Consider the following 26,866-nt stretch of genomic DNA (forward strand, 5'->3'; position numbering starts at 1 on the left):
GAAATCAAAATTTAACCGGATGATCGATATAAAAGTCTGGCGAAAGACGAGCGACGTAGACGCAGCCAATCTCAATCAATTCACTAGAAAGTAGTATCGTTTTGGAATACTAAATGCACCTGACTTTTTCCATAAGTGCATAGAATCGAAGTGGCTACAAGGGAACAGCTGCCGTAATTATAAGCTTTTTTTGGCTGCCTGGTACAATCACTCAGTGAAATGTCGTTTGATGAATTCACAAGCAGATTGTCTGGTATTAACACAAATTACTATTGGAATTTTGAATCAAAATTCCATTAACACTCGTGGCGAAATCGCGAGGAAAAGCTAATTTTTTTCGATATATTTTTCGCTTTTCCATGAGATTCAACCTATCAAAGTTTGATTGTATTTTCAACATTGATAATAATCGTTCTAGTAGCTCGAAATTTCATGAAAAATGTCAATTTCAGCAACACAATTACTTATTAGGACCATCAATAAATAAATTATTAACAATTTACAACAGTCATTTTATAGTCGAAAAACCTGAAAATTATGACAACGTGGAAAATAATTGTTGAGAGGAAAATGCAATCTTAAAAAAAGCGCCACCACCTAAACTTAATATTTCATCAATTTGAGAATACCTTCAAAAATATGGAAAATTTCAATTTGAAGAACAGAAAATTCTTTACAAAACAGAAATAGGTTCTTACAAAAGAATTGATATTTTTCACAGGAGGCGAGCAAAATTCTTCAATTCGAAAAATACAAAAATCAAAATTTACATCATATTCTAATTTACCTTCCCTGATCAATATTTAAAATTCCCTGATTATTCCTCGACATTTCTAAAATCTCAAACTTCCCTGATTTATCCAGGTCGATTATCACTTCCTGTTCTAACAAATACTCAGCTGATGTTTCAGTCGATTTACACAATTCCTGTGAAAATTACTAATCTTTTTGTATAAACCTTTTGTAGATAATTTTACATTCTACAAATTAATTTCTTTTATATTTACAAAAGAAATGCCAAGTTCAAAGATGGAAAAATTGAATTTCCCTCATCAACTACACAAGCCCCCCAATTTTCAACTTAATACAATAAAATTAAATATCTATAAGGAAAAAAGTGTTGCTTCTTTGAAATTTTACATAGATGTTTATCAGGTTGTAACAACTTCGAAATGAAATATAGATTACTCAGGAGAGAGCTTGAACCCCGTTTTTGGGGGGTTAAAAAAATCAGTTTTTTATTTTACTAGAAATGGCACAATGCTGTCGGATACAAACATCAATAGGCATCCGGGAGTTTCGTTCGCGGACTGCAAGCTGCTCCTTCAAGAGAATATCTTAAAAGGGCCAATCTTAGATGGAGGGAGGAACGTACTTGTGGAACAAGACAAATATGGTCTGGGTACAATCTTAGGCGTTCCGAAGATTTTATATCCCTTCCAAGGGCCTCTGTTAGAAAAGTTGCTGCGGCTATTACTGGACACTGGTTGGGCGGCTGGCTGGCTGAACACCTGGGCCTGACAATGTATCACGACTACTGAAGAAGATGAGACATTGTCTTCTCCTCCTCTGTCACTGCCCAGATTTTGCCATGAGGAGAGGAGAGACTTACTTGAGCCAGCTCCTCCTGTTCCTCAAGCTCAAAGCACTTCTACTGTTCTCAAACTGTTTCAAATGGTTCATGCTAGTAGTGGCCGAGGATGGGACACCTTTTTTCGATTTGACAACGGACCCTATGGACTAAGTGTATCCCACTCCAGGATAGCCACTCTAACCTAACCTAATCTCTCTAAAAGGAGTCTGAGCCCTTCGCCTTCTCTGAGTAGTAGATTTTTCGTTACGAAGTTGTTACAACCAAATAAACAACTTTGTGAAATTTCAAAGATGTAACACTTTTTTTCCTGATTACCAAGATTTTCAAAAACAATTTTCTTGTACTAATCTGTTTTAAATGACTGAAGTATAAAACGTATTTGAGTATATATTCACAAAACATTTATTGACGATGACGATGGTTGATTTGATTTGAGTCAAAATAAAAATAATTCACCTTTTTTAAATTTGTTAATTATATTTTTTTTTATTTCATTCATTTTTTCTTTTTAAATATGAATTCAATTGAAATAGGAATCATCTATTTATAATTATATCAAAATAAAATTGTTTATTCAATAAAAATAATATTAATTATTTATACACAACGTTTAAATGTTTATTATTTATGTTTATTTTACTTTATCATTTCATTTTCTCATTCACTTCTTTTGTTGTTTTCTTTTCACTTTTCCTTTTGTAAATTATGAGAATCGAATTATTTATATAGGTGGGCGAAATTAAGTGGGTAGAGATGCACCTTTTTTTTGGATTGGTTTAGATTATAAAATTTAAAGCAAATCGTCTTTTAAAATGGGGAAAACCCCTTTTCCATTTCCTTTTTGATTTGAATAAAATCAATTTTAATTAAATAACGCTAATTCAAAAATGTTAATCAAAATTTATAGAAATTAACTTAAAATATTTTAAACATTTATGTAAATCATCGACCAATTAAAGTGAAAAACCTCTTTTCCATTTCCTTTTTGATTTAAATAAAATCAATTTTAATTAAATAACTCTAATCCAAAAATGTTAATCAAAATTTATAGAAATTAACTTAAAATTTTTAAACACTTATGTAAACCGAAGTTTTAATTAGCTTTTCGAGGTTCGATATTTAACTATTCTTTTAGTCTACACATAATGTTTGGATCCGGAAATTTTGACTTTTCGATCCTAGGAGCAATCTCGGCAGAGAAACTATAAATTTTCGTACGTTGTCTCTAGCTTCGATAGAATCTTAAATCACCTTTTACCGGGAGACACTTCGCTTCGAGTGAGTGAGTTATTTTCAAGTAGGATACAGTGGAGTTCGAATTCTAGGTTCTATTAACCCGGTTTGTCTACATAAATGAAAATAAAAAATATCACTGGAACAAAAATTAACGTGAAAAAAAGCTATGTACAAAGAAGACGATTTCCTTTAACTTTTTTCTAATTCTGAGACCAATAATTGGCGCAATCGGCGCTTAAAACATTTCGCCCATACGAAGAAACAAATTCAAATTCAAAAACAAATCAAAATTTCAAAATAAAAATAGAAAATAAAAACACAAATGGCATTAACTGTTTCAAAATTTAGTATATTTTTTTGTTTCAAATTTTTTATCATATTTTTTTTTTCTTTTAGTAAATTTTCTAAAAAAGAAAATCCATTTTTCATCATGTTTAAAAATGACAATTCATTATATTTTTATAAATAAATTTTCAAATATAATTCAAAGAGGCAACAAATGTTAGAATAAATTATTTAAAAAAAATTATAATATATGAAAAAAAAATTACAAAACTCAAAGAAAAAGGAAAAAAAAAATGCTGGTTTGAAAATTGATTGTTGATGAACTGAATTATTATTTGTACAGAGAAAATCGGTTATCACGACAAAAAAGTAATGACTTGGTTACATCCAAATAGAAATACTTGCAAAAGTACAGTCTGTCGTATAAAACGATATATCGGTTATAGCGACCAACCAATTAGTCAGAACATCTACAATTAATTTTGAGTTGTATCCACTTTATTTGGAACTTTAAGCATTAAATGGTAAACGACAGATGTTCCTTCTTTTGTAAAAAAAAACAACTTTACGATGTTACCAAGAATTATTTTATTACTTGAGGCTCATTTAATGACTCTTCCACCAAAAATCATCCTTTTCTAAAGAAAAATAAAAGTTCGGTTGACAAAAGACAAGCTGGAACACCAAAAACTCGGATTTGAAATAAATATTCACCCAAACTATGCATAAAGTAGAAATATAAAAGATGGTCTTTTTTTAGATAAATTTGATAAATATAAAAAAGTAGTTAACTAAAATTCTTAACCTCTCATATATTTCTTTGCATGCAGCTTTGGAGAGCGCCGTAACCCGATCCTCTCACATTCAAGCTTGTCTTTTAACAACCGGAATTATTTTTTTACTTCGATTTTTTATTTTTAGTGAAAAAGTCACTGAATTATCTCCTAGTGACATTTCTCTTTTGTAGCACAATCCCCACAATGTCGTTAGAATCGATTTTAACTGTACGAAAAAATTTCCACATTATTTTCACAAAATAAATTTCTTCTTTTTTTAATGGGAGAGAGAGAGAGATAGATTATAGGGTAAATAGAGATAATAATTAAAAATTATAATAGAAAAATGAAGAATTTTTTAGAACAATATATAATTTGGGTAGATGCGACTTGAAACGAGAGGACTATGATGTATGTTTTTTTTTTTTTAATTTTTTACCTGTGTGTGTGTTTTTTTTTTATTTTTTTATTTTTTTAAATGTTTTTATTCACCAACTCCAACAGGCAACGAACCAGACATTGGAGTCGGTGAGGATGAGACAATATTCAAACGATTTTGTTCCTTCACAACAGGGACTGCAAATAAAAATATAAAGAAAAATGTTAGTTACAAAAAGTAGCATGGTTCATTATTTAAGATTGTTATGAAAGTGGAAGGGGGATCGTATTGTTCCTCTTACTCTGTCCTTATAAATAAAATTTTTTTAATTTTAAATTCATGAAAATACAGGGTGGACCATTTTAATCTATTGTGGCTTATAGCTCGTTTTGTAGTTAACAAAACAAAAAATAACTCAAAGAAATCAAATTTATTTAAAAAATCAAAAATCCGATTGAGAGATCGGAAATAGTCAAAGAAACTGGCTCAAGTAAGTCCACCTCCTCGTGGCAAGAGCTGGGCAGTGACAGAGAAGTTGAGAAATAGCACGTCTTAAACTTAGTAACTTTAAAATCGTTTTTCACGGAAATCAAGAACAGGAATAACTTCATATTTTAGTTAAATTTTTTTTATTATATGAATAATTGATTGTCAATTTTTAGAAATTTTGTAGGCACTTCATAATAACCTTAAACATTCTGTATACCGTATGCCTTAGATCATCTTATACACCCCCCATAAAATCCAAAATATATCGTTGAATGTGAAACTTGAAATTTCTTAATAATAACATCAAAATGTATACTGCAATCGGGTGCCTATCAACTGGATCTGAAGGTCCTCGATGCCCTATTTGAGAACAATTTTTCACCTGGCGATAGAGCGTTAACCCGTGAAAATTGCTGTTATAAGCACATGAAACTATAGGATTACAGTCAAATCTGGATAAGCGAGAGTTCAAAGGAGCACAATCTCATTCTCGCTTATAGAAGTTTCTCACTAGCCCGAGTTTCTCGCTAATGCAGGTACATGGGTAGCGTTTCTCTCTTATAGAAATACACAGCAATAACAAGTCACAGCAAGTACGATTGTAGTAAATACGTACTATGATAAAATTATTGTAGCTATAGTTCCTCCTAAATAATATAAATAAATAAAGCTCGTCTGTCGCTTATAGAGAGAGACTCTCTCTTACGAAGGTTTTCGTTTCTCGCTAAGAGAGGTTTTGGGAGCTTAAAATGACGGGCTCTGGATATTACTCTCACTTATCCAGGTTTGACTGTACATCGAGCCCGAGGGCAACGCAGAAATTTCTTTTTCTCTGTGGGAATTGCTTCCAGAATAGATTCGTCCAAAAATTTGTTCTATCTCTGACGGTTTACAAGACATTAAGCACGCTATAAAAATTACAGCTTAATATCTCTTTTCGTTTTTTGATTTATCGTGTCAATATTTGTGTATCTTTTAATAGTTACGAGAACAAATCTAAATAAGTCACTTACGATCGGAACTGAAACTTAAAGCAAATCTAATTGATTCGGCATAATTTATTTAGGTACTAATAAAATATCTAAATACATAAAATATTTAAAATTTCACATTCCACGGCATATTGTGGATTTTAGAGGTGTACGGGCAGTTTAAAATACTCGGTATACTGAAATCTACATTCATAATGACATTTGGGAATGATTAGGAGAAAATCTGGAAATGTTTATTTGTAATTTGTCTTACAGGATCAGGATAATTTTAAGCATACCTTGATAATGATGTGAGGAAAATGTGTGGAAAAAAATCAGGAATATTGAGGAAAATATGCTTCGAGATTGGTAGTTATTGGATCGGACATGACTGCGTTATAAAACGCTGGTTTTCCATCTACTGGAACTTGAATGAATAAAATAATATTAAAAAGAAGGTTTCTAATGTAAACCTCTCCTATCCTACAGACCTCCTTTTGACTGAATTTAATGACATAAAATATTTCGGACATTTATTTCATATAAAAAGTTGTCTTTAATGCAGCATAAAAGTGATTATAAAAAATTTAGTAAGGCTCCTAAATGGATTATAGATCCCTTTGATTGAAAAATAACTAGGAAATGTAACCAACGGATCGTTCCGGACAATAACAGCCGGGCCATGATCTGCGTATACTTGAATACTATTCCCAAAGGCTTCGCGACTCTATAGTTCTGAGCTAGCCAGGACCCGAGCGAACCAACGACAATTCATCCCATGAGACCCTATAACCTTCCAATTTACTTCCAGGTCACGACGCAGAGCACTCCGTACGCTAGGTACTTGTCTATTAATGTTCAAGACAGCACCCGAGCGTAGACTCGACCCGCGAGCAAGACGGTCTTGAACGGCGTTATGTCGCCGTTGCCAAGCCGCTCAATGAACGGTACAACAATTCAGCACATAGGTAATTTCTCGTTGACATAGCCACAACGTCGACATCGTTTATCCCCGTTCTCGAATCAACGACGCCGAGTCGAGCTCGGTGGATAAAGCGGTAGTCGCTGAATCGAGTGTTTCTACATTCAGCAAAAAGCAAGGTAGTGTGTGTCCCAAAGGCATTTAGGATTTTTCATTCAATTCGTGGTTTGGAGGAGGTGGGGAGAGGGTGTAGTTTAAGTAAAATGTAGGTATACTTACAAAAATATCTATGATCCATAGCTTCTCTAGCAGTTAAACGTTCAACATGATCGTAACGTAGTAGTTTATCAAGAAAATCGAGAGCTTCAGGTGATACTAAATGTTGATTATCGCTATGAACAAATCGTTCCCATCTTTTTCTAGAATGCCTGCAAAATACAAAATAACCAAAAACAAAATTATTAAATTATTAATGATTGGGCGTTTAAGGATTTTTTAGTTATTCGAATTCATAACTTTCACGATTCCAGGACTAATTTCTGGAAGTTATTTATCTTTAAACGAAGAATGTTTCGAATATTATATAGAGTCTCACTTCATGTCTATCTTATAGACATCAACTGAGAACATACTTTCCGAAAATCCACTCCTAAGGACAGTGGCGAATTTTAATATGATGGCGCCCTAGACCTTATATCTCTTAAGGCACCTTTTCGTATTTAATTATACACGGGCGTGTTACGGTAACGTTTTTTTTTTTAAGTCAAAATGAAGAAATAAACCTAAACCTTTTAAATTTTGGCGCCTCTTAATTCAAGACTCGCGAGCCCAAGCCTAAATCCGCCACTGCCTAAAGAAATGAATACTGGGGCAGGGTTCACAACAATGAACTTACAAAGTTCCTTGAAGAATCTTGATTTTCACCTCCAATTGATCATACTTGTCTCTGATTTAGAAATTCATACAGATTAAAGCCACATTGAAGCCTAACGTCATTATAAGGTGGGATTTTTGGCCAATTAAACTTAACTATCCTCATAGAATTTTAGGCAATATTTCGATTCGAAACGGGTACTAATTAATGACATGGTTAACTCAAGGTAATCAGTAAACCCTTTTTTTTACAGAATAGAATAAAATTATTAGTAGGAGTCAAGAACAACCACCCCCTTGATAATTACTAAATTTAAAATATTTTGCACGTCAATTAAAAAAGATATTCGATATGAAAATTGGAATTTTTTGAATGCATTGTTATCAGTTGACAAAAACTGATACATTTTAAAGTGGTTTAGCAGATCACCCCCCCCCCCCTCTAAAATTTTCAGAATTAATTTAGACTTAGTCCAATTTCTGAGTTCTTTTCTTTTAATTTTTCAAAAACCTGCCAAAAAAGATCGTTCCGGATCAAATTTTTGTGAAACTTATAAAGATACAGGGTCGAGTCTTAGTTCAAAATACGTATTTTTGAATTATCTTCAACTTTCCAATTTAATCAACCCTAGTAGCTCAGTTGAATAAACCATAACCAATTCCGTTCGGGGAATAGCCTAAGTGTGTCCTTCGTGTACAGCCAATATAACCTAACTTTCCCATTAATTGTTACCAAAAACCTTTTTTCAAAATATCTGCCAAAAAAGAACGTCCCGGGGAAAATTTTGTGCAACTTTTTTGGATTTTTATTTTTGATGACATTTCGAACTCATTCCCATGGTCACGAAGTGTGTACCTCAAAAAAGTCTTTTGAATAGAAGGGCTGATCTATTGTAACTCCCGGGTAACTCTCGATTTTCGGAATTATTGACAAAAGTTTAAATGATTTGGTTAACTAACTACCTCGATTAATGGAATAATTTTGACCCAAAGAATACAAAATAGAGTTCATTTGCCGATTAGTCGAATATTTTCTATTATATTGCCGTAAACTCTATGATAATTGCCGATTTCCTCGGATTGATAGACAAATTTGAAATTTATTAGGAATATACTTTATGCTACGGGATTTCTCCGAAAATTTATTAAATTTTATTTATAATTTTAATAAATCCCGCGTGCGAAGCCGTGAACAGTTTCGTCTAAGTAGAATGAATAATGAACTTACCTTCCCAATATATCATTAAATCTTGGATCAAGTTCAATATGATATTTATCTAAATATTCAAATAATTCTTCAGTTCCCAAAACTTTAGCAATCCGTACCAATTGATCATAATTATCATGTCCATGAAAGAATGGCTCTTTTCTAAAGATCATCGATGCTAACATACATCCCAACGACCACATATCCAACGAATAATCATACATTTGATAATCCACTAATAATTCAGGACCTTTAAAATATCTAGATGCAACTCGAACATTGTACTCCTGGCCCGGATGATAGAATTCCGCAAGACCCCAATCAATTAAACGTAATCTACGATTCTCATGATCGATCATAACATTGTGTGGTTTAACGTCACGATGCATGATACCCATACTATGGCAGTAGTCCAATGCTTTTAATAATTCATACAAATAATATCTAATATCAAAATCGGTTAACGTTTGATATAATTGTTTGAAATCTGTGTTGTTCACATGTTCGAAGATCAAAGCGGGTGTCCTAGATACCGGATCTTTTACAACTGCTTGTAATGTTATTATATTTGTACCACTCCGTAAATTTTCTAATATTTTTATTTCTCTTTTTATTTTCTTCTTTTTTACAGGCTGAAAACAAAGACAAAAAAACAATCAAAATTTTATTTATTACAAAAATCAAGGATTTAAGGTAAAACGAACGCTAAGGCAATTTTAGACTTAGGGTTGAAAATGATTTTGTATTTTATTTTCAACTTTGATATATCCAAAGCTAAATAATAAAACAAAATTTTCAATATTTTGAAAATTACTCCAGAAATCGAAAAAATATAACGCACGGCGCGTTTTTTTTCAATAATTGATTCGGGTTTTAACTTTAATTTAAACAGTTTTTTTTTTTTTTTTTTTAATTTCCACCGACTAGTTTTGGATAAATAAATCTATGAAAACGTATCACCCATCTACCATTTTACCATAAAATCAAGATAATCGAACAATCTCCTCTCCCTCTCACCCAACTAGAGCAACTTCATTAAAAAAATTAAGCCTTTATCCAAAATTGTCTTGGCGCCCGTACATCCTTAAGAAATTACAGTTAAACTTCCTTAAGTGACAATTTAAGGTCGGTGTTCATTAGGGGTAACCTATCCCGAACAAACATCTATCAAGCTATCTTTGTCGAATGCTTCTTCTAAAAAATTTGGGTTTAAGTAATAAAGTGGAACCTTGATACCTGATGCAAAAAATTTCAAAATTAATGAGTTTGCGACTTAACAAGTAGTTCCAGATACAGTGGATTTAATTGCTAAAATTTCGACTTAGAAAGGTGCGATTATATTTCACTAACTACGACTTATTGAATCTGCTTTTTGAAATTCAAGTCACAGAGTATAAATATATAATATCAATACCTCGCAGGGAAATAACATTATGTTTAAGTAACAATGTCTAAATAATTCGAGATACTGCGTATTTAGTGGTTCAGCAGAAGAGAATGGCTTTTTTTTTACTTACTGGGGATTAACATTTAACGAGGTTCGAGTGTACATTGTCTTAAACAGAGCGGTTCACATCGATGTAAATTTCAACGCACGTTACATGTCTATATAAAAAAACTAAAAGAAAAACGATTTAAACATCTGTTTAAATTGACCCTTGGCCACTGTTTTTTCAAAATGAAATTTCCTAACCAAATGAGTACTTTTAAATTGCTTTAAAAGAAAGTGAAATGAAAATTTTACAAATAACGAGTATGGAAAATGTTAAATACTAAATGTGACTCATATTACGATCATATCCGCCATTTTTTTAAATAATTCGAATAGAAAATAAAAATTATAAAAATACTTTTGGAAGTTTGCTACGAGAATAATAAAATTCCCTGATTTTTCCATTTTTCACAGAAAATTTTCTCATTTCCCTGACTTTTCTAGTAGAGTTTGTATTCCCTGACATTTCCAGAGCTATCTACTATATCAAATTTCGATTTCGATCGCAGGTCATGCGTGTATAATGAACAGGTTGGTGATTTCATTTATGGAAATGGTGCAAGATTCCCCTGTTCCGATTTATCATTTTGATATCATATTTCGAGTAATCGTTCCTTCCGGTAAAGAATGAGATGGAAATGTACCTAAAATTTCACGCCTTTTTGTGCCACATAACTATACGGAGAGATCAAGAGTGGAAGATTTATCTGGTGCGGGGATTTATGGACCTAGAATAAAGGAATCGGTTTTTCTTGGTCAATATGCGACAGTTTTTCAATCAGAAATCTTCGCCATGTTGAGAGGTGCCAAGATCTATAATACAAGAGGTTATTTTTATAGCATCTTCTCAGATAGTCAAGCCGCCCTTCGGGTTCTTGAGGCGTCAAGATTCCAATCACGGAACCTGTGTCTATGATTGTTTCAAGGAGCTGAATAACACAGTCAGATTGATCTGGGTACCAGGCCACACTGGGGTTAAAGGAAATGAAGCACCGGATTTGTTGGCACGAGAAGGGGGTCGTCAAAAATGCTCCTTTCACATGTTTTTCAAAAATGACATTCTGTAACTTTACTATGTTTTAAAGTTTTAAATTTTCTTACCAAATTAGTACTTTAAAATTACTTTGAAAAGAAAAGAAAGAAAGTCGAAATAAAAAAATTATACAAATAACGAGCATAAAAAATCTTAATACTAAATGTGAATAATTCGAATAGGAAACTACAATTATAAAAATATTTTTAGAAGTTTCTTAGTAGGGTTGTCACCTCAAAGTCCCGTGAAATCGGGAGATTAACTAGAAAGTCGGGAGATAGTAAAAGTAATCTAATTATACCACCGAATTATAATACTGTATCCATTTTTTTCTATAAATAAATATGCTTCAACTAATTTAAAATAAACACTGCTCAGAATTGACGAATTCACCTGAATATGAAACAAATAATCAAAAAATATCTTTTTATACGAAACCCTGGAGAATTTGTGTTGATGTCGTGAGTCGGAAGAGACTACACGATTTCGGGCGTCTCTTGATTAAATTTGGAGAGGTGGAAATCCTACTTACTACGAAAATGATAAAATTTCCTGGCTTTTTTCACGGACTTTTTAAGTAGAATTTGAATTTCCTGACATGTTCAGGTTTTCCAATCATGTGGCCACACCATGTTAAATATGTGCGAAAAATTCTATAATTTGTTTTAGAATTTGATAAACTGGAATATTTTTATCATAAACGTATTATGCAAGGAGTAAATAGGAAAATATCGTCAAAATTTTCGACGCAGGCATAAAGTTTTGAAATAAAGCCTAATATTAAATAAAACCAAAAATTTTTAACTAATATTTTAACTACCTAAAGTGCAAGTAAATTTTAAAAATGCGTAATAAGAAAAAACATTAAAACGTACAGAAATAACTGGAGAAATCACTCTTGAAAATTATTCGTACCTATTTAGAAACACTTTTATAGCAATGATAAAATTCAAAATTTAATAACTATTAAAAATATAATTTTGAAAGGTCTTTAAGCAACTTAAAAACTTATGGGGACTTTTGTCATCTACAAACCGATAAAAATTTCACTTTTATAAATTTTCAAACACCATAATATTTGAGTCAGATATTTTGGTATTCCCGTAAAGATAATAAAAACCACTTAATAAAGTTTAACTGTACAATATTTAAAATAAAAATAATGAAACACTTTTTTGAAACATGAAATAAATACCTTTAAAATTTTTACAACACACTTTTCATTATTTGTAATATTTATAGCTTCAAATACTTCACTATATTTGCCACGACCAAGTTTTCGAACTAATTGATAATCTTCTTGTTGTCCCCAATCAACAGCATAACTTTCATAATCCCAATATTCACGTGGTTTCATAGAATTTACATCTGTGTAAATTCTCGCTCTACTCGACATCACCATTTTACAAAAATTTTGTGTTTGTATATATCCAACCAAATGTCGAGTCGTATACTTCAACAATTTATTATTGCTATTTACTAGCAATTTATGTACAAATCTCCAATTTTTATTAACTGAAACACACAATACATTTTTTTTTTATAACTTACACACACTGTATATAATAAAATGCGAAATGATGAATCTTAAATTTTTTTTTTATAAAAAAATTAATTTATTAATTTAAAAATAGATATAAAAAATAATTTTTTGATTAAATTTGTGTGTAATTGGTTGTTAATAAATAGGGTAATCGTTGTATTTAATGTTAATATAGTCAATGAAGAGTCAACCATACCTATATCATACCGATGAAAAATGTAACCACGGTCAACTTTTAATAATGTAAAAACACAACACCTTGTAAACAACAAAATTGTTTCTAAAATATTTTTGTAATATTATAATCACTAACTATCTATTTAATAAATAAATATCAAAAATTGATATAAACGAAACAAATCTATTTTAAAACATAAATGATGGAGGTGAACCGGCTTCCTTCCTATTTTTATTTCAACAAAAATCAAGATGGTTGTTCTTACATCCCTTCGAAATACTGGAATCGAGCGAGAAACGGATCACGATGTACGAACTCTATCACTCTACAGTCTATGGGTATCAACTATATCTATGTATTTCTCATTTCATCTCATGTGAATGTAGCTATAGTTGGTTCATCTTTTTTTATTTAGGGATTATTCTAAATTTTATTTAATAATATTTTTAATAATTTAATAAAATTTTTAAGTTTTTATTCAATTTCTTTACTTTATTTTAATTTTTTAATAATTTTTTTTTATAAAAACATTTATATATTTAGCTCTTGTAGATATTATTCTTATTATGCAGTGTAGATATTATTATGCTGATATTGGCAGACATGTTATGCAGTAGTTTCAAATGTTTGGAAAAAAAGTATTCAACATATTTATTACGTGGATTTCCCAATTAATCGACATAATAAAAGTTTATAAACCGTATAAATTTGAACTTGAATCAAAATATTCGATTAAGATCTTTCAAAACTAAATAGCTTTGAAAGTTTTCAAAATTTAAGTAGATTCAGTTGAGACTTTATAAAAGCCCGGTTTTTTTAAACATTATTGATTTGGTCAAGATATTTCTTCCTCGATTACGAACCGATTTAAAACTTATTTTTTACTCAATAAGCTATAATATAATTCCACTTCTTAAAAGGGAAGTTCTGTGCAATCTTTTGGGCTCGGTTTAATTTTTTTTTAAAGAAATTTGCATTTAGTGGTGTATAATTGGACATTTACGTCCACGTTACATGGCAAGAATCGTAAAATAAACCTGCGTTCAAATTTCAAGATTGCACAATATCGTACGAGTTTAACGAGCACCACATTGCTTAATCAGGTACGTCTTGTGTGATTAGGTGTAATCTTTGTATGACGTCAAATTGACGAAATCGGTAATTTATACCCAGAATTTTCGCTATGGATATTTTTCAAAATATTTTAATACCCCTAGGACCGAAATGAGTCGATAGAAGACACTTTGGCCTTTGTACAAGACCTGCTATTGCTTTATTTTCTCACTGGTTTAATTAAAACGCTATACGAATTATTGAAAACTTGTATGCCCTGAGAAACGGTAATAGTGAGTCTCTTGGGTTTGATGTGACCCAATTATGTTGCGAAAATAGCGTCAAGGTAGTACGAGCATCAAGGCAATTTTAGATTTAGGGATGCCATTATTTGTACCATAGGTCTGGGTGCTAGTGACTCACTTGCGGTACCCCTCTTTCGTTTCATTATTATTTGTACCTTATTTTCAACTTTGATGATGAATTTTGTTATAAGTTCATGAATATAGACGAAAAATAAGAATAAAATTTTTCAGTTTTCGATATTTTGAAAATTACTCCAGATATCGAAATATTGTATTCTTACTTTTCGTCTTATACGGTCAGTCAATGTTAAATATGTCCGCTTTTGAAGTTATTTATTCTGGCCCGTGCGCAGAATTTGTTCACATAAATTTTGAACTAACAATGTAGTCCTATAAATGCACCCATTTATGAGACACATTTCCACTCAATCAGATATCCATACATATTTTGAGATCGGTACATTCTTTGACTTTGTGTTTGAGTCGAGTAATTCAAACAGAAAACCTGAATTTCGGCGAGGCTATCGAACTGGCTGATGCTGCGAAAAATATTTTGATTGAAAGGAGAGGAAACGTTGGAAAAGAGTTCAGGAAAATTTTTAAAACCACGAGCATTACGACATAGAAGTGAGGAAGCCAAGGTTTGCGTCATGACAGACTCAACGTTCGAACCGACAGTCTCTTGTACAGACCGATTGTCTCTTTCTCAATAAAATGAAAAATTTGGATGAAAACTCTTGCTCGACTTTTTGAACTAGAATATTCAATTTTGCACGATGATCCCCGTATCATCTGGGTTCACTCGATGCACTCGATATTTGCAATAAAAGTGCGTTTCGGAATGTGTACCAAACGCTTCGCGTTCTGGCAGTTTTGCTTGTGACAACAGCGACGACTTCGCAGAATTAGCTTATTGAAAAATAGTGATTGAATATCACACTTTGGACTAATAAAATGTTCTTTTACTCGAAAAAAGAATTTCTTGTTTTTATTGACTGTATAACAAACAAAAATGGCGAACAAAAGTTTGAACCCCTCTCTTGGATAATTTATTTAGTTAAATAACTTATCAAAAACTAACACAAATAACTAGTTGACTTAGGACAACTTCATATAAAAAAAATCAAGCTTTTTATTTAAAATTGCCTTAGTGCTTTTTTTTAATCATATTTGGATCCCTTTCAACTCAAAAGAACATAGTAGATAGTTCTAGTGAACTACTGGAAATAAACCGAAAGAATAAACATATTATTAAACCAATCTTATGCAATTTGATTTGGTGGATAAATTTTCGATATTTTAATTTGGATGTTGACTTACCTTGTAATTTAAATAATTTTTTCAATAACAATAAAAAATTTACAAATTTTGATTTCACTTTGTAGACCACATCCATCAGTAAAAAAATGAAAAAATACTTGTTAATTATTTGCTGATTGTCACTCTCAATTTTTATTGGTAATTAAATCAAAAAACCAATGCATTTTAATTTTTAAATAAAATTATTATTTAATATTTAATATATTTATTGTAGTTATCACCTATGGTATCAATTTTCATAAATAATATAGAAATTTGAGAATGTATTCTATAATAACTTTTAATTACAGACGAAAATGCTTTACATTCATGTATAGTAGTGCCAACGTGGCACATAAATAAACTAAAGAAAGTCGTCTTAAATTTTAATTTGTTCCAAAAAAATTACATTTTAGGCCAGTACCTCTATCAGCCAAAAAACGAGATTTTTTGAGGTACACACTTTGTGACCATGGGGAATGGATTCTTAATGCTATCAAAAACAAAAATCCAAAACGTTGCCCCGGGACGATCTTTTTTGGGCGGGGTTTTTGAATAATTTTGAAAAAATGCGCTTTTTTGGGAAAACTATTGATTTTTGCGGATAATATTATTTGAAAAAGTTAGAGATAATCCATAAATACGTATTTTGAGCTAAGACTCTACCCAGTATCTTTACCCGTTCTGTAGTTATAATAAGAAGGTAGCATTTTTTTATGTACTATTTATGATTTTTTTTCGAATTTGTATTAATAATAAAAACGGAGCTATACCTGTTTGTTTTTGAAAATTGATGGACCGCCGCTCACAATTGAGGGGGTTATCCCCCACTCTCGCCGTTTTCTACAAAAAATTTATCCATTTCGGATAAAGATACAGGGTCGAGTATTAGTTCAAAATAAGCTTTTTTGAACAACAACTTTTACATTTAATGTTATCAGCAAAAATCAATAGTTTTCCCAAAAAACTGTCTTCCAAATTTAAAAAAAAAAAAACGCCAAAAAAATATCGTTCTGGGACAAATTTTAGTGCAACTTTTTTGAATTTTTGTTTTTGATAAAATTCAGAACCCATCCCCCGTGGTCGTATGTACCTCAAAAAAGTTGGTATCCAAATAGGGGCACTGATTTATTACTACGTTTGAATGAAAAAGCGCTCATGAGCAATATCGCGTATGCAAACTGTCAAAATGTCGACTCGCTAGAAGTGAATGCACAAGAGCGTTTTTTTTTTTTTTTTTTTTTTTTCCAGTAAACGCAGTCATTTAGTTTTAAGAGTGGCGAATGAATTGTTTTTATAAAATCCCACGACTTCCGTTATTATAACAACAATTACCTGGCGGTTTTTTTGAAGTATCATTATTCGAAAAGTACAGAAATTTCTATCAGTGAAATATTGAACTCAAAAGCGGAGTTTTTGAACCTAAACTGACTTAATTTTTTCAATGATTTTTCGTGACCATTAACCTCTTTGGTTTTTCCCTCAAAATTCCCTTACATTTACAAGTCGATCGCCACCCTGATTGTATTTTCCCCTAACAAATAAATTTTGCTTCAAACTTGTACTCAAAATAGATTTCAATATATACAGGATATTTAAACGAGTAAATTTTGTCAATTTTAGAAGAAATGATAAAAACGACTTGCTTTAGTTCCATGATTTAACCATCAGAGGCATTATTGTTTTATATCATTATTGTTGTTTCAAATCAATTGTACTTACATAATAATAATTATATAATAATGCAGTAAGTATTAATTAATTATATAAAAGAAACAATTATAATTATATACAATTCAATTAATTCATTAAAATTAATTCAATTAATAAATGAACGATTTCAATATTTCAAGAGAAATGATAAATATGATGAATATTTAAAGTTATGCGGCCACTACAGCTAGGTATATATTACAATCTGTTGTTAATCAATAGTGAATATATAAAAATTATAAAATTTTCTGACGTATTGTTTTATAAGCGGTAAGCCCGTGACAGTAAAACTTCACTTACATGGATTTCGAAATTTCGCACATGAATCAATGCTATTTAACGATAGGTACAATATGGACTAGGTGTGCCAAGGTTTATGCTGCCAGAAATAATTTTTATATGTTTAATAATTATTAAACATATAAAATTATTATTTCGGTGTGACAGCTCAAAACTTGACCAAAATATCTGTCCCACAAATAAAACTGGCACACCTAGTTCATATTGTTCCTATCTTTAAATAGTATTGATTCATATGCGAAATTTCGAAATCCGTGTAGGTTCAATTTTACTGTCACGGGCTCCAGGGTTATTATCTATTTTACTCTAAATACATCGTAAAACCTTAAGAAATTCGATATAATTTATGTCTCGTTACTTTAATGTATCATTTCTCCTGCAACAATCTGTAACATTATATGGGGTGTTCTAATTAAGATTCCTTTTTCGGTATCACAACAGACCCTATGGTCTAAGTGTGTCTCACCTCAGGACAGCCACTTTAACTTAACCTAACCTAATTACGATGTTATTTTTAAATACGCAGCCATATTTCTGTTTTGAACTAGAATGTCATGTTGCCTTCAAATGTCTCCAAAATAAAAAGTTATCAGATGTTTTATCGCAAGATCTAGATCAATTAACGTCTAACTTAATGTCTATTTCCGTTAAGTGGAATGTTATTATTTGCCACATGACAAAACAGGATATTCTAGTACAAAATCATAGACTTTTATAGATATAAAACACCAAAATGGCAACTCATTCAAAAATAATATCGGAAATGGAACACAATTTGCAGGGTGCGCCATCTTTTATATCAGTATGTAAACATCGTAGAGATGACACCATAGAGTTCTTGACTACAGTGAGAGAAGTAGAAAGAGACAGAAATTGTAAGTGTATAAGAGAGATGAACATACATCCATAAGCTATCTGCTTCATTTGTATCTCTTTAGTGCGATAAACTGTTTGGCGGCGACTTTGAAGCTCTATGGTATTATCTCTATGGTAAACATTGAATAACTTTGACATTTGTCAAGCGATTAAATTAATTAAATATGTTTTTGAAACATCAATTCAGTACAAATTTTTGTGGCTAACAGGAACCGTCTGACAACACTATTCGTCGATTGGTGTCAAATTTTGTTGAGCACGGGATAGTGGGAGATTGTCAACATGCCGTTCATCAACGATCAAGGCGTTCCAATGAATTGCTTGAAGCGGACAGTAAGACCGTTGTCCAGAAACCAAAAGTGTCGTATCGTCACTGCGTTCAGTATCATTGGAATCACTTTGCGGTGCATTTTGAATTAGCATTTGTTTTGGTATAAAATGCAATTAACACAAAGGATATTGTCGAAAGACCACACTTTGGTCATATTCCACGCCACTTGGAATGTGGCCAAACAATCGCTCGAATGGTTGACACTGAACCTAATTTTTTACGCAAATTTCTGGGGCGGTGAATCAAAATGGACTCAATAGAGGCAGCCACTTGATTGATGTTGTATTCAAAAACTATTCAAAATAAATTACAAAGACCCAAATTGAATAACAATACTTCATATACGGAAATTGGTTGTTTTAAGTTATTCAATGTTTATACACCGATATAAAAGATGGCGCATCCGTTTTATAATTAGTAATTGCATTGAATTGCATGTAATTGTAATTTAAAGTTGTGATAATAGAAAATGAATGATTACATAATAATTAAATTGTCTCAATAAAGAAGTACTAATTCAGTAGTCATATCGTTTTTTACATGAAAAGCAGGGCGCCTACTGATGCTTTTAAAGTCTATTCTACAATTAAAGTCCTTTCTCGTTTTATCGGTTGACTGATTTTAGATGTAAGCAATTTTTTTGTAATTAGTGTTCTATACGCAGTGCTGAATTTACACTAGGGGCACGCGTGGCTAGTGTCTAGAAACAAAATTCGCTTTCTTTCGTTAAGCTTTCGATATTTCGAAAACCAAGGCAGATATCGAAAAATTTTCAAATAATTTCAACCCTAAATCTAAATTTGCCTTGGTGCTCAAGCTACCTTAATGAATTTATTTTCAAAAATGATTAATATAAGCAATTACAATCATTTAATTTGTTTTTAATTAGAAAATGTAAAATTTTCAAGTCAAATAATTTGCATCCTTGCATCATGCTGCCACCTACAGTCAAATTTGCAAATGAGAAATACGTTACTTCAATTTAGTTTTTTTTTTCACATTTGACGTTTACACGACTCTAACCTGTAAATAATTCTACTTTTGTTGAGCATGAATGTGCAAATATTTTAAAAACATGGGTGACAGACGCAAAAGTTTGAGCGGGTTTGAATATCGAAAGCGACGAAATTAAAAAGGAGAAAGAAGTTTTGTATAAAGCTAAATAGTTTTTTGGGATATAAAAACTGGAAAATTTCGGTATTGAGGCGGCATTTTCCAACTTTTCCCAGAGACGGTGCTAAGGTTAAATCTGGCCCTGACTATATAGCGTGGCCATGTATGCAATACTCGATAGGACGACATAGACTTTAATTATAGAATGGAATGGGCAGAAATAATAAAGTTTCTGTTACAATACGACTCAAATTTAGTATTCTGGAATTTCTGATCATTGGACACCCTGCTTTTTAGAATAATATTGGACTTAACCAATTTAGTATTCAAACAAAGTTTTTTGATAGTTTACGCTTCGTACTGCGAGCTATAATCGATGGATTCTTATAGAACTTAACAAAATATGATATTTGAGTCAATTTGAGTCTGATAAACAAAAAATTTCGTATGAACTTTTTTCCCAATTTTAAGAGAGTAATCTCGAGAGAAATATATCGAAAAATTGGAAAAAAAACTCATGGTAAGATTACACCGATCAACAAAATTCGCAGTACGGACCATTACCCCCCCCCCCCCCAGAAACAGTGTTTTAAATAAAAACTTTTCGTAAATCCGTTGGTGATGTAATCATATTACATTGTGGACATAATTTCTTAATACCTAATGTTTTTAGCCAACACAATTCACAATGTACGTGCCAGCAACAAATCGAAATAACCGGTGTTTTATACCTTCCCATACATATCAAACATTTATATTGACTTTTGTTACTTTCACTTTTTTCTAACTCCCGAACACGTTGCTTCAACGCCTCAATTGTTGGATTCTTATTCACTTTTTCATTCGAACTCGAAGACGTCTCCTCCGGTTCTTCCTCATCATCATCGTCATTCTCAACTTTATTATTTACAGTTTCAGTTAAAATTGTATTTGTACTACCAATAATCGCTAAGCGTAACGCGGTTTGGTCCTTATCTTCCCCTTTACTCACTAACATAATATCACGTTCCGTGTATTGTGCAGGTCCGTATTTATCACCGTCATCTCCATCGACGATTAAATCTTCACCATCTTCATCATCTCCAGAATTTTTCCGACTAACGTTCCCTATTCCACACGCACTATAGCCTCCTTCAAGCATACTTGAAGCTCGTACACGATGTTGTCCTGCCCACTCGTATTCCCCAAAATCATCCCCACCAACATCAATATCCGTATCGTCGACATCTACATCAACGTCATCTTCATCTGGATCTCCATTCCCACTTTTTCGTAAACAATCCTCAACATGTTGATTCAAATCACCCGATATAAAATCATTACATACCGGACAAGCGATTTCATCATGTTTTCGTTTCCTTGATTTTAATTTTAGGCGGCTTTGTCGATTTGCTTTTACACTTTGATACGTTTCCCAACATTTCTCTGGAGCGATTGATTCGGGAACATTTTCTGTGTTTGGAGTTTCCGTTGTAGTTGATTGGGTTGTTAAATCACTTGGTGTTGATAAATTTGGAGATGTACTCATTGTGGTTGAACTTGATTTTCGTTTATTTGTGGATAATTTATCCAATTTGGATAGTTCTGCAAGGTAATGTGTCTCTAATTCCGAAGGTCGTATTGTAACACTACACACAGGACAAAATATGGGATTTGTTTGTTTACGTTTAGTCCGACATCCACGACCTTGTTCCTCTGAAGTCGTTTGCTGTGACTCAAAATTAATGTGAAGTGTATCCAAAGTCACATTATGTGAAGTTGCAATTTGTTGAGTTTGATCTGTGGACACATTTGACATGTATGTTGATGCACTTGGTAATTCTTTTAAATTGGCCATAGCCATTTTTTGGATACTTCATGTTACAACATTTGTTTATAACCTCAAATATAAAAAGTTTTTATTAATTAATATATACAAATATTAATTCATTTAAATTTGTAAACAAGAACAATATAAGTGTTTGGGAACTCCACAGTTTGGAACTTCACACATATCGTTAAATATTAAACAAATCAAATAATTTTATAGAGTTTTGACACTTGCATAAAAAATTTTTGAACTCACTTTCATACATTTTATTATTATTTTTAATAAATATTATGATTTTTTGATTGTATTTTTCAAAATATAAATAAATGGTTTGTATCTATTATCTTATGTATGCGTTATGTTTTCTAGATTAGAAAACACTATCACATCTTTGACTGCATTCACTATAATGCTTGTACAGAGAGGTTCAAAAATCATGATTGCTATATAATAGGTTTATAATGCTATGAATTATGATATACTCTGATAGTATTCAAAAAATATCTTAAAAGTAATAACGTTTACTTATTAATTTCGAAGTTTAAGAATTTTTGACTGTTTATAACAAACAGATATTGAATAAAAATTTTTATTTAAAAAATCTAAAACAAATTTTGTCTGTGTATTTGTGTTGAATGGATTAAATAAGACTCTAAAACTACAAAATTTCAAATTGTCTGATCATTGGGTGAGTAATTTTTAAAAATGTTGTCTGAAATCGTTCCAGGATGTCGCTACTTGTATAGTTATTTCATGTTATATCTCAAAAACTACTCTTCCAATTGTCAACCGGATTTTTGTATTTTTTGAAATCTGTTTTAGGTTATATAGTGTAATTAAGATCCAAAAAACAAAAAATCTAGTTCATATTACGATTGGATGATAGATTTCCGCGATATACGTTTGAAACTCGGACTCAAAAATTGCTTTTCATCTATTATTTTAGAAGAAACGAATAGTCTAATCGTTAAATGTATTCGATTTTTGAATTTTTTGTTTTATATTTACCTTATAAACAGAATTTTACGAGATTCCGAAACAAAAACAATCATTCGATTTTTTCAAATTTTTCAATCTTAAAAAAATTGAAAAAAATCGGAAAAAATTTTTTGTCTTCGATTTCGATGAAACTCGTTTTATAAGGTAATTTTGGCCAAAAAAACACAAAAATCGTGTTTATATGACGGTTTGATTTGTAGTTTCAAAGATAGCGGCGGAAATCGCTTTGAAATGAGTGCTATCTCTAAAACTACTCGTCTAATCGGTAAATGAATCTGATTTTTGAATTTTTTGGATCAAAATTACCTTTTAAAAGAGTTTTATCAAATTCTTAAACAAATTTTTTTCTCGATATTCCCCCTAAAAAATTGCAAAAAAATGACAAAATTTTTTTTCCCGTTTTTGGTAAAACTACGGTAATTTTGACCCAAAAAATTCAAGAATCACCTTCATTTTACAATTGGGCTACTAGTTTTTAAACCCCAATTGATTAAACATTTTTTTAATATTCCAAAACTGGAGAATATAGATAATCGGAAACTTCTAGTAATCGGAACACTCACAAGTGCGCGTTCACGCGCACTTAAAACACTGCTCTCTACCAATCACTGAAAAAAGATATTGTTTGTTTGTATATATATCTAATTGTTATGATTCTAAAAATATAATTAATTCTGTGTGTACAATCTTGCTTAAAGACATACATCCCAATGCTGGTTATGCAATGCTTTATTTAGTAATCAAAACACCCCTGCTTTTTTGGGGACTGAACTCTCTTATATATTTCATTTGCTCACTCGCTTGACACGTAAAGTGTTTTGCTCACTCTTGACACATAGTGTTGCATAATTATCAATTATTTAGAATCACTTGTTACATTAACAAGTTATCTTTGATTTCGTTTCAAATACTAAAATACAAAATATTCGATACGCAAATAAAGCCTGATTTACATGTTGAAATATGACACCATTATATCGTATCGTTGAAATCCAAACTCCATCGTTGAGATTAAATTTTGTATACCTTGTATACAATATGTAATATATATCAAGGTATACTAAGTTTACTCCTAAGTTTGTAACGCTTAGACATATTGATGATACGGACAAAATTTTGGAATAAGTGTTCATAAAATCCCTAAGTAGTTCACTTCCGTTTGTCAACACGATAACTCAAGAACGAAAAGAAATAAATCAAGCTGAAATTTTTCTAGCGTGCTCAGGACGTAAAAAGTGAGATGGAGTTCGTAAATGAGCAACATAGGTCAACGCGTTGAGTCCATAGGACCCATCTTGTAAACCGTTAGAGATAGAACAAAAGTTTAAATGAAAAAGTTATTTCTTATAAAAAATAAACAACTTTTGTTTGAAACATTTTTTCGTAAACATCACTGTTTACCCGTGAGGGCGCAAATTAGTACAAAACTTTGGTGCCTATTTTATCCAGAACTATAAAAGACGGTGGGTTGATAATTTACAGGTAGTTTCAACTAGTAGTCTTGTGAAACATTCTCGAAAAACAAAAACAAAATTCTAGAGTATACTTTCGAAAACCAAATAAATGGCGACTGAAAGTCCGCTATAATTGTGTTGTGGAGGATTTCAACAATTAACTCAGCCAATTCTTTGTTTTTAATTGTTATTTCAAATGATTAGTGTTGTGCTGAATTACGTAATTCAGAATTTAGCTTATCAAACTGAAAATTTCATTAATTCCTGTTATATTAAAGTAATTTGCCTTTTCTATAAGGATTGTGTATAAGGCTTTTAATGAAAAAAGACTTCAGAGCATTTGCAACTGGGGAAAAATCATTTCAAAATCCTTACTGCCATTGTAAACTTAATAATTGCACAAAAATAATTTCACTGGGAACAATCTCTTCAGATTTTTTCATGAAGAAGACGGAACTAGAATACACATTATGTGTGAATGCGAAAGTTTCTCTCTCAAACGACACCATCATTTGGGAGGGACTGATCTCCTCTCAGGTGAAATAATATGAAGTGTCGCCCTGATATATTCTAAAGTTTATTAAAGCTGTCGAACCTCTGGAACACCTTTGAAGCACAGGAGTAACAATTGATCAAAATGGTCGCAGCAGGGATATGTATTGTGGATTCCGGAAGAACAAAATATTTTCTCTATTTTTGAAATATCCAATTGAACCCAACAAAATATTAATTTTTTTAAATTTGTGTCCCCACTACCGTGCTCATACATCCTTAATTCACAACGGGTTTTTTTATTTTCAATAATTTATTAACGTTTTAACTTTTATGAACTCTATGAAAACATATTATCCATCTTCCGTTTTACCAACCAATGTTAAATATGCCTACTTTTAAAGTCATTTATTTATTTAAATAATCGAGCAAATCTCCCCCCCCCTCTCTAAAATTTTCAAAATTGTATTAGACTTAGTTCAACTTCATATAAAAAAATCAAGCTCTTTAATTTCCCTAGAATTATTATCAGGATTTAATCTGTATACAGGTGACTCAAAATTCATGGGCAACAGAATATTGAAAAAATTGTAACGAAAAAGCATGTGAAAGAACTCTTCGTCTTATAGAATTGTATCTCTTATTTACTCCGTTCTTGCTATACATGACTTTTGACACACTCTATAGAGATTAAAGTTATCCGTTGATTAGATTATAAAAATAAAACACAGTTGAAATCAAGAGAGTAGAACATATATTTTTTTATTTATTTTAAAATTATAAAATTGTATAACATTATATAGATAGGTTTCACTATATAAAGTAAAATAGTATAATTAATATAATTGAGTTTGATTACACATTATTAAACGTAGCTTTTTTTTTAATATATATTTTTTTTTTAAATAAATTTTTTACTTTTTAGTACAATAATTATTCAAAACAAATAAAGTGCTAACAAAATTTTAGATGAACACAAAAAAAATATTAAATTTAGCTTTAATAATCAGTCTGTTTTGCGCAAAAAGAATTATATATAATAAATCATGAAAAATTGAGCAAGCACTTCCATATGTTTAAAATTTTGAAAGACTAGAAACAAAACATCAAATTAAATAATTAATAGAGAACGTTTTTTTTTTTTTTTCAATGTGATGCAATAATATGTTATGCTATTTTTGGAGGGGTGAGTATTTTTTTTAAATCCTAAGTTGACACGAATCGTGAAATCACACTTGCATATCAATCGGACGGCAAAAGATTAACACGAAGAATGCTTTATATGTCGTGAAGTGTTCGATACAAAGTATACCTATACACGATCGTTAATTCAAATATAGCAATTCTTCACGATCATAAATATCAATCAAAAATGTCTAATTCTTCTACGATTTAATTTTGTCGTGAAAATAGATGAATTTATAGTCGAAATTGTTAGAAAAGTTGTAATCACGATCATGAAAATCAATAAAAACAAATTTGATTTTTTCCCGATATAATCGTTAAAATACATGAAATATAATATCAAAACTGCATTCACGATCGTGAATATTATTCAAACGTGTTTGATTCCAATGGAATTCTTCCACGATTTAATTTTGTTGTGAAAATATATTAAATGTATTTATAGCCAAAATTGTAAGAAGAGCTGTATTTACAATCATGAAAATCAATAAAAACATATATAATTTTTTTACGATATGATCGTTGAAATACATGATATATATTATCAAAACTGCATTCACGATCGTGAATATCATTTAAACATGTTTGATTCAAGTCATGAAAATGTATTTGTTTTAAATAAATTAACAGACATTGTTAGAATTATTATATTCAAGATACATGTTTGTTTCTTTCACGATTGTGAACCATGAATCGTGTCAACCTAGGATCATTTAAGGAATATCTAGATACCTAGTTAAAAAGATGCATTCTTCCATATTTTTTTCGATTAAAAATTATTTTAAAAATGTTTAGTATCTATTTTAAATATAATATAGGTAAAATTATTAATAAAGGGTGTTTTTTTTAGAGGTATAGAACTTTAAGTTGGCAACACTTTTTTAACTGGCGGCCATTTTGTCAGCTGTCAAGTGATTTATGTTTAGTTTGGTTTGGCATTTCAACATAAATAGACTGA

General features: G+C 31.0%; 2 protein-coding genes across 2 annotated transcripts; both read right to left on the minus strand.

Annotated features, from left to right (window-relative positions):
* Nucleotides 1-3,396: 3,396 nt before the first annotated feature.
* Nucleotides 3,397-13,301, minus strand: LOC123302222 (casein kinase II subunit alpha). The gene is made up of 5 exons (XM_044885066.1): nucleotides 12,997-13,301; nucleotides 12,453-12,772; nucleotides 8,754-9,364; nucleotides 6,932-7,080; nucleotides 3,397-4,467 (listed from the first exon to the last, which is right to left on the minus strand). Exons 2-5 carry the CDS (start codon nucleotides 12,657-12,659, stop codon nucleotides 4,376-4,378), a joined length of 1,059 nt encoding a protein of 352 aa, XP_044741001.1. The 5' UTR covers nucleotides 12,660-12,772; nucleotides 12,997-13,301; the 3' UTR covers nucleotides 3,397-4,375.
* A 4,558-nt stretch (nucleotides 13,302-17,859) lies between these two features.
* Nucleotides 17,860-21,951, minus strand: LOC123302217 (E3 ubiquitin-protein ligase Rnf220-like). Its single transcript, XM_044885060.1, has one exon. It carries the CDS (start codon nucleotides 21,809-21,811, stop codon nucleotides 20,558-20,560), a length of 1,254 nt encoding a protein of 417 aa, XP_044740995.1. The 5' UTR covers nucleotides 21,812-21,951; the 3' UTR covers nucleotides 17,860-20,557.
* Between the last annotated feature and the right edge of the window lie 4,915 nt (nucleotides 21,952-26,866).

Source organism: Chrysoperla carnea, chromosome X, assembly GCF_905475395.1.
Source record: "Chrysoperla carnea chromosome X, inChrCarn1.1, whole genome shotgun sequence".
NCBI classification, from domain to species: Eukaryota; Metazoa; Arthropoda; class Insecta; order Neuroptera; family Chrysopidae; genus Chrysoperla; species Chrysoperla carnea.

Coding starts and splice junctions, on each gene's coding strand:
- LOC123302222 (XM_044885066.1), bottom strand. CDS start 12,659: ATGGTGATGTCGAGTAGAGCGAGAATTTACACAGATGTAAATTCTATG. Junction 7,081..8,753: donor TTTAATGATATATTGGGAAG/GTAAGTTCATTA, acceptor TGTATTTTGCAG/GCATTCTAGAAAAAGATGGG. Junction 4,468..6,931: donor TATGGATCATAGATATTTTT/GTAAGTATACCT, acceptor TTTTATTTGCAG/TCCCTGTTGTGAAGGAACAA.
- LOC123302217 (XM_044885060.1), bottom strand. CDS start 21,811: ATGGCTATGGCCAATTTAAAAGAATTACCAAGTGCATCAACATACATG.